Source organism: Melanotaenia boesemani, chromosome 4, assembly GCF_017639745.1.
Source record: "Melanotaenia boesemani isolate fMelBoe1 chromosome 4, fMelBoe1.pri, whole genome shotgun sequence".
NCBI classification, from domain to species: domain Eukaryota; kingdom Metazoa; phylum Chordata; class Actinopteri; order Atheriniformes; family Melanotaeniidae; genus Melanotaenia; species Melanotaenia boesemani.
This window is the reverse complement of record NC_055685.1, coordinates 7,699,845-7,713,575: the sequence shown is the minus strand read 5'-3', so window position 1 is coordinate 7,713,575 and position 13,731 is coordinate 7,699,845. Positions and strand designations below refer to the sequence as shown.

The 13,731-nt window shown below is 40.0% G+C and overlaps 1 protein-coding gene across 2 annotated transcripts in view; it reads right to left on the bottom strand.

Moving 5' to 3' along the window:
- The window catches only part of dnah7 (dynein, axonemal, heavy chain 7), a 62,728-nt gene that overhangs the window by 32,574 nt on the left and 16,423 nt on the right, over positions 1-13,731 (bottom strand). For both annotated transcript variants that reach the window (XM_041982047.1, XM_041982048.1), the window contains exons 29-36: positions 11,886-11,984; positions 11,352-11,600; positions 10,626-10,775; positions 6,828-7,010; positions 5,260-5,436; positions 5,030-5,161; positions 2,635-2,856; positions 1,031-1,228 (exon numbers count right to left, since the gene is read on the bottom strand). In XM_041982047.1, coding sequence (XP_041837981.1) covers positions 1,031-1,228; positions 2,635-2,856; positions 5,030-5,161; positions 5,260-5,436; positions 6,828-7,010; positions 10,626-10,775; positions 11,352-11,600; positions 11,886-11,984 — 1,410 coding nt within the window. The remainder of the gene's footprint in view (positions 1-1,030; positions 1,229-2,634; positions 2,857-5,029; positions 5,162-5,259; positions 5,437-6,827; positions 7,011-10,625; positions 10,776-11,351; positions 11,601-11,885; positions 11,985-13,731) is intronic.

Sequence of the window (13,731 nt, the reverse complement as noted above, 5' to 3'; positions counted from 1 at the left end):
TGCAAAACCTTGATTCTTTCTTTTTTTTCAGTCATTCTGTTGTAGATTTGCTGTTGTGTATGGGTTCAATGTCCTGTTGTCCAATCTGCAAATTACCAGTTAATCAAATGCATCTAATTAACAGCACCCAGCATCTACTTAGCTTATTAAATGCTATGAAAGCAATAAGGATGTACTTAGCTTTTTTACACACTACTTCTGCATTCTGACAAAATTTTGTTAAATAATGACACTAAGTTTGTTGAGTTTTGTTCTGTATCTAAAGTGTATTTTCCTCATTTTAAGACCTGGTATGGGCAAGATGATTCAGATGATTTTTAATTTTGTTCTTTTACGTACAAGAGTATAACAAGAGTGTTCTTTCAGTTTTTATGACTATATACAGCTACAAACCTTTAGAATTGTACCAGGATAGGAAAAAATGTATAATCAATAATAATAGCAGTGAAAATAAGAAATAGTTACTACTAAATTACAAAAACCTTACTGTTCTACATAGTAAAAAATATATATTCCATGAAGCTGTATGTTATTGACTTTAATGAAAAAAATGCTGTCAAGCAAAAACTTTGTTTATAACTGAACTGTTGTGATAAGGTCCCCTTTTGTACACTGGGATAAAACTATCATCATTTTCTGTGTTGGATCAGCAAGCCAAAGATATGTTGCAGAAAAAGTGCCCATTAATGAATAATTTGATCACAAGAACTGCAGGAAATGTTAATTTTTTTCATGGACCTTGTGAGCTTGCCTTTGCTCTATCACTGAACATGTGTATGAGCATACACATAGCAAGCAAACACATGCTTGTCAAATCATGTGATATAATCTTTAATATAATCAAAGCTCTATTAAGAGATATTTTGTATTCGTTTCAAACGTTGTGTCTGTAACTTTAAGTTTTGCATCCAGAGCATTACGTAAGCTTAGAGAACTTATATATTTCTTAAATGTGAACATTCAGTCTTATAAACATCTTAGTTATTTCCAAGCTTTGCCTTAATTAAATAACAAACATTGGATAACTCACTGTAATGTAGACACTCTTCCCAGTACCAGTGGGACCAATGAAAATAGTTGGCTTCTGGTGAGTGATGAGCAGCTCCATTAGTGCCATGTAGCGCACAGTATTCTCAGTGGGAACAATGATCTGATTGAACTGCATGTCCTTGCATATGGGGGAAACAGTCTTTAGCTCATCTGTCCAAAGCTCCCACCTTCCTGGGCCCTGAAGAAATAAGTTCAAAAGAAAAGAAGAGAGAAATTATAAAGCTCTGCATTTTGTGCAGAAGAGATCGCTGTCCACTGGGCACAATAGGTAAGCTTTCAGTAATTTCTTCAGGAATAGTACTTTCAAAGCTCTTCTTTGGATGTTGGCTGCCTTTTATTCTGTTCTCTATTCAGATGATCCCACAGTGTTTCAGTCATGTTCAGGTGAATCACTCTATCAGACATGTTGCCACTAATTTTCAGCCCAGATCCTGAGTCATGTGGCAGACCTCACTATTCTCCCTGTTTTCCTTCTTTAAGAATAACTTCATTATGGCGCAAAGAAAATAGCCTCACTCTGAACATACAAAAACAAAGAACTGGTAATAAACTTCCAGAAAGAGAAAAATTCACACACACCACTGTTCATCAATGGCAAGAAAGTTTCAAATTCTTGGGCACCCACATCACAGAGGATCTAAAATGGACTGTCAAAACCCAACATACTGGTAAAGAAAGCATGACAGCGGTTATGAGAACACTCAGGAAGATCAACCTGTCCCAACACCTGCATGTGCACCATCAAGAGTATTGTGACTCATGGCATCCTGACAAGGTACAGAATTGCTCTGCAACAGACAAAAAGGCTCTGCAGAGGATTATGTAAACTGCACAAACATCACCCACTCCCAACTACCAGCTCTGAACAACATCTTTACCTCACACTACCTGCAGAAGTCACATAACATCATTAAAGACACCTCTCACCCTGCCCAGCACTTCTCTGAACTTCTGCCATCTGGCAGAACATACACGTCCATCAAAACACACACCACATGACTCCAGAACAGTTTTTACCCCACAGCCATAACTACACTGAACAATGAATCACACTGAACAGTGGAGGAGCAATATATGTGAAACATGCATTTGACTGTCTTATTGTAATTGCTTGTGTATATTTGTCAGTGACTGTATGATGCTTTAGAATGTTGTGGGAATCAGTGATTGGATGGTGTTGTCTAAGTGATGTACATTGTTTTAGTTATTTATTCTCTTTTTTAATGAGTCCATATCCTGACAGTAAACCTTAATTTTATTGTACACGAGTGTATAATTACAATAAAGTATCTTGATCTTGATTTTCTTGACAGCCACACTTCCTTGGAGACCGTTTCTGATGAGGTTTCGACCAACAGTACATGAAACAACAGATGAATCTCTCATGTCCTGAGTGGGGTTTTTGCTGTATTTTTTCCTATTTCTTGAGAACATCACTTACATACACTGTTTGGTTGATAGACTGAAATTTTTCTAATCTTTTTCAAATAAAGCTCAAAAGGAAGTAAATAATAAATTTACTCTCAGCAAAAAATATAAATAAAAATCATATCTCAACTGCACAAGTTTCAGAAGCAGACTTACCTCTTTAATGAAGTGATACTGGTATAATGTTCCCTCAGTGGGTAAGGGGATTGTCAGCTGCTTAGGCGGAGCCTCAACAGCAGCTTGAATGCCATGACAGGTCAAGGTTTCCTCGCTTAAGGGGCCATTCAGTAGCTCTCTAACCAGTGCATCAAACTTGACCCGACCTGAATCATCACAGCTGGCCCCCACTGACCACACCAAGCAGAACACGAAAATGCCCTTTGTAAAATGAAAGAACAAGTGTTACAGCTTTTCATCATTAAATCATATTAATTTGTGCATACAATGCCTGTCTATTGTTCAGTAATATCAATAATGGGAAAATATGAAAGTTAAAATGACATTTAGAAGTACCATACAGGTGTCATGATTGCTGCTTTGCTGAGCCTGCAATCCCTCAATCAAGCGCATCTGCTTCACCTGGAGCTTCTCTAATTATCACACCATCTTCACCTGTTGCCCGCCCTACTTAAACCTTCTCCTGTTCATGCTTCCTTGCCAGATGGTCAGCATTCTTGTCTTGTTAATATCCAGCATTCTCTCGTTTCAAGACTCCTGTTATCGACCCTGTTAGGTCCTTCAGATTTCTTGTGCCTGATTCCCTGTCGGACTGTTTCCTGCCAGGTACTTATCTGGATTTTGACCCCTGTTTTGGTATGACTACAGATTTTTGCCTGCCCTTGATTCTTGCCTCTCTGTGTAAGACCCTTGCTTGCCTTATCACTACGCCTTTGGATTTTGGATATCCACTGTTAATATCTGGAGTCATCTCAGTATCCTGTGACCTGCAGCGCCTCAGGAATTCTCGGTCAGACTGGATCCTGTTTCTCTTCTCCATTCACTGGTTTCAATAAACCATATTGTGTTCAACTCTCAATCACTGTGTATGTGGCTGAATTTCCGGGTCTTCTGGGAGACATCATTGCATACAGGTAGTTTGGAAACACCATACATTTAAGATAAACCTGCTATATAATAAATGTATGTACTTGCATTCCTTTTTGGTGTTATGCAAGTATACAGAATGTTACAGTATCGTGTTTCACTTTAAAACTCCATAAAAAAACAAACAAACAAAGCGTCACTGAATGCATTTGAAAGTATCATAATTTGCTCACTCAAATACTTTGGTCAGGATTTTGTCAGATTTTGACATACCAGCTTGTTCAAGTAAACCTATGTTACTTTCTGACCTTAAAATACATATTTCAGACTGGTTTTGATGCCATGGTGACGTTTATTGGAGCCATCGCTGCACAGCAGCGTCACAAAGATGAGAACCTGCACTTCAAAACTTTTTGTTCTGAGACACCACTTTACAGCTGGGTTTTGCTTTACATACTGCATCAGAAGTCAGCAACTGGATATCTACATGCAGGCAGTTTTGAACATGCACTGTGACCAATTAAAAGAAATCCAAGAGGACATTATTGGAGGAAGACAGGAAAAGAAAGAGCAGGAGACAAGACAAGAACCAACACTGGACTGACTTTCACTCGCTGGAGAGCTCAGATAAGAGAGAATGTAAGACGGATGTCAAATTAGCCACTGTTAGAGGGTGCATCACTGAGAAAATTTACCATTGATTTGGGTTTAGCAGATTTTGCATTCACCAGTTCATTTATTTCTACTGAGGTCCAGCTTAATGTTTTTTTCCTCCATCTTTTTCCTTTTCCACTAGATTAGACTGTTTTGATCCAAATGTAACAAAATCTCTCCAGGTAAGAAAGGTTGTAAATGCAGGTGATGGGAAAGCATTCCTTAAAAGACAGTGCTCCCATCCCAGTATGCAACATGGTATGACATCTCCTCATTATCAAAATTCTGTACTAAAATGTCCCTATTCTAGAAAAAAACTGAAGTGTCCCCTCCCTCATTGTATTATTATAAATGTAAATTGTTTTGCATTTGAGGTACCCATGTGTCTCACTGGCACAAAAAAATGTTTTAGAAGGCTTTTAAATTCAGTGTTAAATATTGAGCTATTTCAAGTTTATAATAATGAAAATGAAAGAGAAGTTTTGGTATTCCGCTGAATAAAGTGAGTAAGAAACATCCTACGTGTGTTCTGAGAGAAACACTTCAGATTTGGTGAGAGACGTAACAGAGTCAGTCTGGAAGAAAATGTGAGACTTAAAATAATGGCACAGGAGACAGAAGCACATCGAATGATAAAAATATTAAAACAAAAGTGGTGTCTTAAATATTTGTTCTTGAAAATATTTGTGATTACTGTCCCTGCTCAACATTGAAATGGAGTATCCATAATTATACCGTCATAATGCTGTGCACAGAAGTGGATGGTGAGTAATAACTGATCATTCATTTGGTTTTACTGTTAATGGCACTATTACAATAATTATTGGCAGTAATAGTAATGTTGTGCACAAACCTCCAACCAGGAACAAACATGTGTTTCACTCATGCTCTTAATTTTTGCTTCATCATGAAATTCATCCATCATGCAGTCCATCAGATTCATCAGGGACTTCACTAGATTGGTGTCTGAGGTCGGGGACAGCTCCTACCGTCAAACAAAAAGATTACTCATTTATAAAACTTAAGCAAGTATAATGCCTTAAAAATGTACAGCATGTGTTGAACAGTTTTAAAAACCATCACCGTGGTTGCCTTTCGAATGAGCTGGAGGCATGGAGGCAGTATGCGGTCAAAGAAGGCGGTGATAAGGTCTTTGTGGGTGGCACTGACGGCAGTTGGGACGGTACTGAGCCAAGACAGCATAAGAGGCCGCCAGCCAAGCATATGAGGCTCCATGTAAATCATACCACAGCGAGATACCTACCAATAACATACAATACATATGAAAACACACTTCTAAACCAGTATTTTTATTTTCTAAAGCACAAAGAAATGTAACACAGACAGACAGACAGACAGACAGACAGACAGACAGACAGACAGACAGACAGACAGACAGACAGACAGACAGACAGACAGATAGATAGATAGATAGATAGATAGATAGATAGATAGATAGATAGATAGATAGATAGATAGATAGATAGGAATTCTTAGAAGAATTGACTTTACTAATAACAAATGTATTCTTCATTATTTAGGTTTCAGCTTTTTTGATAGATCTGAATTACAAAATATACTTTTATCAAAGACTAGTCTATTTTTCTTTTATCATAAATCAGATTGAGATCTTTTCCATCTCTGCTAGCCATATCAGTCAGTTAATATGACTTTCTTGAAGAAATTTGAATGCTCTTTGCTTTGTGGTAGGATGCATTTCTACTTATGACTTAAAATTTGAAAAGTGTTCAAATTTTGATGTTCAGCTCGCCACTGAAGACATAATGAATGCAATTAATCATGGCCCTTTACCTGACATCCAACTTCAAATCATCACTGACTCTTCAGGCAGTCATTTCTAAAAAAAAAATTACCTACAACGAATATCACTTTGGTGATAAAAGATGGTTTCTGTTTTCTTAACACTTTAACCCCAAAACATTATCTAAAGATAATTGTGCATACTTTCCTAAAGCATTAACTAGCATATAAGCTAGTTTGTCCATTTGACATTCCAAAATCACCTTCTTTTTGTGAAGCTAAACTAGGCAAAGCAGTGAATAGAAACATACAAGGCATACAACTACTGTAAATGCTTATAGAGTAGAAGAATTATAAGAAAGAAGAAAAAATGCTATGAAAAATGAAGAAATGATTGGATATAATGGATATAATTGGATATGATGAAAGGAACAAATGCCAGGTCATAAAGAATCAAAAACACAATTATCCTCATTAAATTGCTAATGGTTTTCTCTCATTGAATTTATGTTATTGTTATTGTTATTGTTATGTTATATTTTAGGCAAAAAGAAAAAACCTCCTGTCTCATACCAAAGAATTATAATGAAAAATATTCTATGAGGTTATTTGCAGGTTATTCAGAGGAATTGAGGGGTGTCAGGCCTGTGTTTTTTCTGGTTTGACAACTTCATTCAAGCAACCTTGATGTTAGCACACTGCTAGCTAAAATATCTACAGTTATTACACATGTAGAGCATGTATAATAACTGACTTTCAAATGGAGTACTTCTATGTTATTATCTACGATTTAAAGACTTAATTACTCCTATCTGGTTCTTCATTAATGGCTTAAAACTGGACAAACCAGATACAGTACAACTTGCAAACTAAGTAAATGGGTTTCTTACTGTTGCAGGTGACGCCACCTCCAGGTCCATGGGCTCAAAGATGAGGCTCATTTGTGGTGACATCTGAACTATCTCACCACTCATCAGGCACAACTTCTTGTTGTCATCGAGAACTGTGTTCATGTTCTCAATCCACACAGCATCCACCGGGCCATCAAAGATCAGCCATTTCCTGTCAGGACTCTGAGAGACACAGGAAGTAGGACTGCTTAAAGAAGACTTTGCTGAGATGGGTTGCTGCTATCAAATTCAAAATGAGCTAATATTTTCCATGAAATGGTAAAATATATCAGTTTTAACACCTGATATCTTGTTTTTGTTTCATTGTGTTATGGCTATCTCAAGCACTGAACAGGACAATGGACACCACACCAGACACGAGGGATGAGATTGATGGCTGTCGTGTTTATTGAAAATGTAAAAAAAAAAAAAAAAAAAAAAAAAACATGAACATGAACCAGAAAAGGGGTTTTACCAAGTGGTGGTACTGCTGCTAGATGGAAAGAGAGAAAGGTTAGCCAGAGGCTTTTATAGACTCAACCCACAGGTCACAGGTGCTTGTCATTCAGCTAATTAAACTGAAGTAGGAGACTGGAAGCACAACAAAAACACAGAAAGTAGCAGAATGTAACATTTCCTCCCATTAAGATGGCCCCTTACAGGTGGCATCACTCGGAAACATTTGTCCAGTGACAAGACACTGGAGGGGTGCAGGGCCGTCAAGAGACTGAGATTAGGGGGACAGCCAGGAAGCTGGACAGATGGGGGCTAGAACTCTGGAGGATGGTCGGGAGGCTGCGACGACTGAAGACTTAGATCAGGGCAGCGAATCGGAGGCTGTGCTGACAGAAGACTGGGCACTGAAGGACGGACAAGAGGGCAGACAGACGGGCTGGATCACTGGAGGACAGTCGGGAGGAAACGACAAGTGGAGACGGACCTCTGGTGTGCAGCCAGAAGGCCGCGTTGACAGGAGTATTTGCCTCCGGCCTTATTTTCTTGCCACTAGATCACCGAGGGGTCGTAACAAAATGGGGGCTCGTCCAGGAGTTTTCTGAATGTTAAAGGAATGTATTAATATGTATCTCTGATATTCTGTCTTTGACATTGTGTGAGTAGAAGAGGCGTTTTGTGATGGCGCGCTTTGACCTGGAGCAGTTCTTGGAGGATCCTACTCCAGGTCTGCTTGATTTACGTCGCAAGGACGACTTGGTGCAAATAGCGGCCCACTTCAATATTTCGTGTCCGAAGCAGATAACAAAAAAAGACTTGACTTGCACGGTTACAGCTGGAGGCCCAGGAAAAGGAGCAGCAGAGAATGATGCAACTCAAGATAAAAAGACTGGAGATTGAGGCTGATAAGGCAGTACGCTTACGCCAGGTTGAACTGGACTCCCAGGCCAGAGTCGCATTATCACAGGCCTCTGATGCATCAAACTGGTCTGCGACTCCAACAGTGTTATCTAGTCCTTGGGACATTACCCGTTTTGTTTAATTTGTTCCAGAATTTCGAATTTCACAAACAGATCAAGGAACAAACTTAATGTCGAGGATATTTAATCAAGTTCTCCGTGAGTTATCAATTCATCATGTTACTTCAAGCCCATACCACCCAGAAAGTCAAGGTAGGCTAGAGAGATGGCACCAAACACTGAACACTACAGAACTGTTACAGAAGTATTGTTGTAGTAAGAAAAATAATAGGGATGAAGGTATCCCTTTTCTGCTGTTCGCGGCTCGTGAAGCATCACAAGAGTCCTTAGGATTTAGCCCAAATTAGCTTGTGTTTGGACACAATCCTCAGGGACCCCTTCAGATTTTGAAGGAAAGATTATTAGACGCGCATTCAGCACCTGAGAAAAATGTGTTGGACTATGTATCCGCCTTCCGTGATCGACTGCTTCAGTCCCGTGCTTTTGCTTTGAAAGCACACCAGACGGCTCAGCTGTCTATGAAAACGCGGTATGACAGAACGGCTATACCATGCAAGTTTAAGGAAGGTGACAAAGTGTTAGCTTAATTTCCGGTGCCAGGAACCGCTTTAGAGGCTCGATTCGCTGGACCATTTGTGATCCAGACTAAACTGAGCACTACTGATTATGTTATTGCCACTCCTGGTAGAAAGTGTAAGACCAGTGTCTGCCACATTAATAAGTTAAAGGCGTATGTGTCTCGTGATTCTGATCCACTGGAAACAGATGTTTCCACGACAGAAATGTCGAAGAGCATTGCTCTTATTGTGAAACCTGCCGAAATGGAATTAGCAGATGACGGTTTAGCAACCAACTACCAGGCCAGAATAACTGCCCGACTGTCCAATACGGAAATGCTCAAGTCATTGCCATCCACACTCACTTTGAAGTGCATCAATCTTTAATTTATTTATCTTCAGAGGAATGACATAGAATCTTTGGTTTCCACTCATTGGTTTTTGTTTAGAGACGTTCCAACACGGACCCACACAGTTACCCAAGACATCCATGTAGGTAACACCAAGCCAATAAAACAACACCCGTATCGCTGTAACCCGGTAGACAGGTTGGACAGGGCATGGTGCGCCCTGTTACAGCAAAAATCGCTGCCATAATTGACTTCCCTGTCCCAGAAACCCGGAAAGCCTTGAAACGCTTCTTGGGGATGACAGGCTACTACAGAACATTTTGACGGAACTTTGTTACGGTAGTTCACCCTTTAACGTCATTGTTAAGCCCAAAAACAGAATTCCTGTGGACCCCTGATTGTCAATACGCTTTTGAGGGCGCAAAATCCCTGTTGACGCATGCACCGGTTTTTGCTGCACCAGACATGACCAAACCGTTCAAGCTAGAAATAGATGCCAGCGCTGTGTGTGTTGGGCTGTAAGCTCATAGAGGCTGTTAGAGCTTCTATTTTAAGGGTGGGGGTGTTACGGCCCAGGCCTGTCAGCTGGAGGGCTTGTATGTAAATATGAATGTGTGAATGCTTGCAGGTGATTGGCCGGGGTTCCATCAGCTTTGTTCCCCCCTCCTTCGTCAGAACTGGACGACGATGTCTCCACTCCCTAACAGCCCAGCCATCCCAGAACTCGGCTCTGCTTTATAAGGCTGGAACTGCCTTCAGTCTATACAGTTGTGTGTGATTACAGCACAGCTCACCACTTGCTCCGTGTGTCTAGTGACTGCACCTGTGTGTGCATTTGGATGACCATTGTTACCCAGTGGGGGTTTAGGATATTGGTATTTGTGTGACTAGACTTGGTAGTTGTAGGTTTGAGTGCTTTATGCCTCTGGTAAGATATCTCCCTTTTGTTCATGGTTTTTGTATATTTGTTCTCCCTTTTGTTGTTAAGTTGCCACTTTAGGCTTTACCTGGTTTCAGGACATTTTAAGTTGGTTTTTGCTATTGTGTATCACGAGTTACACTTTTATGGAGTTAATAAGAAACAAATATTGTTATGGTGCCTTCTTTTTCTTTTGGTGACTTTAATACCAGCACCTTACCTTGTTTTGTACTTTTTATTTTATTATTGTAAATAAATCACTCATATTGTGAGTATTTGCCTCTGGCCTTAGTTTATTGCTTTCCCTCTTGCCCCTAGTTCACAAAGGGGTCGTAACATCATCCATTTATGGCTACAGACGATATCTGATACATGCACATGTGGTTATTAGTTCAATATGGCTGAAATTCATCAGAGAATGCATACACAGTTTCACATGTTTAAAAAAAACCAACCTTACGTGCATATATTAATGCATGCACAGACTTAGTCATAAACACACATGGGGTTATGTATATGCTAGCAGGTAGATATCTTACCTGGGAGGCAGCGAACCTCTTATAGCTCACAGCAAGGATGCCATCAGACCACTCATGAGATACAGGGTCAAACTGACCATACAGCTGGCCCATGGTAATGGATTTTGGGTTGATTACTGTGATCTGTACCGGGTTCTCATCCATCAAACCCTGATGTAACAACCACATAGAAACATTTCTATACACTGAAATAACAATAACTGATAAAAACAAAGATTTAATCTTCTGCATGAGTCGGACATGATCAGTGGATGTGCAGTGAAAAGAGTGACAATGATAAATGTGGCATTTGTCAGCAGGCCTTTCAGTCCTTGCAGTCATGTAAATACAACAGTTATAGATCTCTGTGAGATCAATAGCTGCTAAACAAAGACTACAGCTCGGACAGATTGGGTGGATGTGTTTACTTGGGACAAGCAATGTTTTTCATATAAGCTTTTTATATGGAGTACCATATATTTTTACTTTACTTTTACAGATTCAGCGAGTTCATGTTCCAAAGACTGTTCTTCATTTGAAATTAAAATTGATGGTAAAACATAATCAAATAAGTTTTCTCTTTCAAAGTTTCTCACATATTGAAAAGGATCATAGCTGACATTTGTATAAAAAATACAAATCCAACATAAGGCCAAATTTGCCACTTTTCACCTTTTGTTGCTTTTTATCTTAAATAACAACCATCTAACTTAATTTCTGAACCTCTTACAGTTCTGTTCTTCATACCTTTTTATAGACATCATGAAGAGCTGCAGCAAGCACACGGTAGGCACTGGTTTTTCCTCCAAATGGTTCACCCACTAGCATGAAACCGTGTCTTACTAACATCATCTCAAAGATTTGCAAGACTTTCTGTACAAAAAATTCTGTGACTTGAAGGTTCATGTGTTTGCAGTTTTCCTTAATGGCCTGCAGGAGAATGTGATAGTCTCGTTCTGGAAGTTTAACCCCTGGGAAGAGGTCAGAGGTGATACCCTAAGGAAAAAGAGATAAAATATTTGGGGATCAAGTATAATAATTAATTCTATCAACATTTGAAATAAAAATGGGATCATATTAATTAAATGCATTTAGATTAAGATGTTCAGGTGTGAGGACACACAGGCAAAATAGATACAGCACAATTCTGAAAGCCATCCATTACTGCACAGTTGTATTTCAGTGAACTATTCTGATTCAAATTAAGATTGTCCCTATGTATCAGAATGAACCCAGTGGAAGTAACACCCTTTTAAACAAGTAGATGTGCGCTCACCACACCTCAAATAACTGCAGATCCTGGGACAGGAACTTGGGCAGATTGACATCAATAATGGATCTCAGTAACAGGGTGTCTTCATTTTCATCTGGAAAAGCCAGCTGAAAGTGAAAGAAAGAGCAGAACATCCTCAATGAGAAAAGAGGTGAAAATGAGGAGAAAAAGTGGACAATGAAAGTTTGAAGTTCTATTCTCTGCTCTTGTATTTATTTACTATTTATTTATTTGCTATTGTTCTTGACCATGTTCAAAGCTGCTCCTCACCCCCACCTAGGTTCATCAGACCAAATTTCTGTCATGCTAACTCCAACTTACCAACCCATGCGCACCAGAACCAGGCCCTCGTCAAAACTGGTGATAGTGTGACAAGAAGGAGCCATGACAGCCCTACGGGGCTGCTTTGAATGCACGGATTGAGCCATGTTCAGAGAGGCTGCCACCATGGACCAGAAAATTGACACTGAGGAATATGCTGCCACTGTATCTGCCTACGTACACAAGTGCACAGAAGATGCCCATAAAACAAAACGTATCACAGTTAGAAACCTTGGATGACTGCTGAGGTTCGAGCCCTGACTAGATCATGAGATGCTGCTTTTAAATCTGGTGATACTGCAGTCCTAAGAACTTCTAGATCGAGGTTAAATAGAGCAATCATTCTAGCAAAAATAACTCACAAACACAAAATACAAGACCACTTTTAAGACCAAAGAAACACCAGGAGACTGTGGCAGAAGATTAAATTTGTCACAGCTTATAAGATCACTCCTCAGTCCTGTAATACCAATACAGACTTCCTGAACCAATTCAATAATTACTTTGGACGGTTTGAAGCACTCTGCAACACACCAGCAGTGAAGGCTACCTCCCAACAGGAAGAGCCGGTTCTGACTTAACCTAGCTGACATCCATCGGACGCTGAGGAGGATTAACTCAGGAAAGGCTGCGAGTCCTGACCAGATACCGGGCTGTGTGCTTAAGGAGTGTGTACAACTGATGCAAGTCCTTACAGACATATTTAACATCTCCCTGCATCAAGTGTTGGTGCCATCCTGCTACAAAGTTTCAGTCATCTTCCCAGTTCCAAAAAAATCCAGTCACAGCTCTGAATAACTATCACCCTGTAGAATTCACCTCTATAATAATGAAGTGCTTTGAAAGGCTGGTCAAAGGTCACATAACTTCCATCCTACCCCCTTCACTTGACCCACTTCAATTTGCCTTCCACTCAAAAACAGAGGACGTCATATCCACTGCACTTCACCTGACACTGGGTCATCTGGAAAACAAGAACTCACTGGTCCGGATGCTGTTTGTGGATTTTAATTTAGCCTTTAATACAATAATCTCGCAGCATCTGATCAACAAACTGGGCCCACAGGAACTGGACACCTGGCTAAGTATTGGATCCTGAACTTTTAACAGGCCTCAGTTTGTAAGAGAAAGAAACAACACCATCACACTCAACACTGGCTCTCCACAGTGGTGCGTTCTCAGCCTTCTGCTCTACACCTTGATGACCCATGACTGTTGTGCCAAGTACAGTACAAATCACATCATCAAGTATGCAGACTGTGGTGGGTCTGGTCCAGGACAGCGAGAAGAGGCACTACAGGGAGGAGGTCAAACCTTTTGCAGACCGGTGCAGTAACAACCTGATCCTGAATGTGGAAAAAACCAAGGCACTGGTGATCAGCTTCAGGAGAAAATGGCCTGTGCCCAGCCCATTTACAGCCAATTTACATCTGGGGTGCCGCTGTGTAGATTGGCTCACACATAAAGTTCCTGGGAGTTCACATAGCCAATAACCTCACCTGGGGCTTCATTTATCAAACTGCGCAAAGCAAA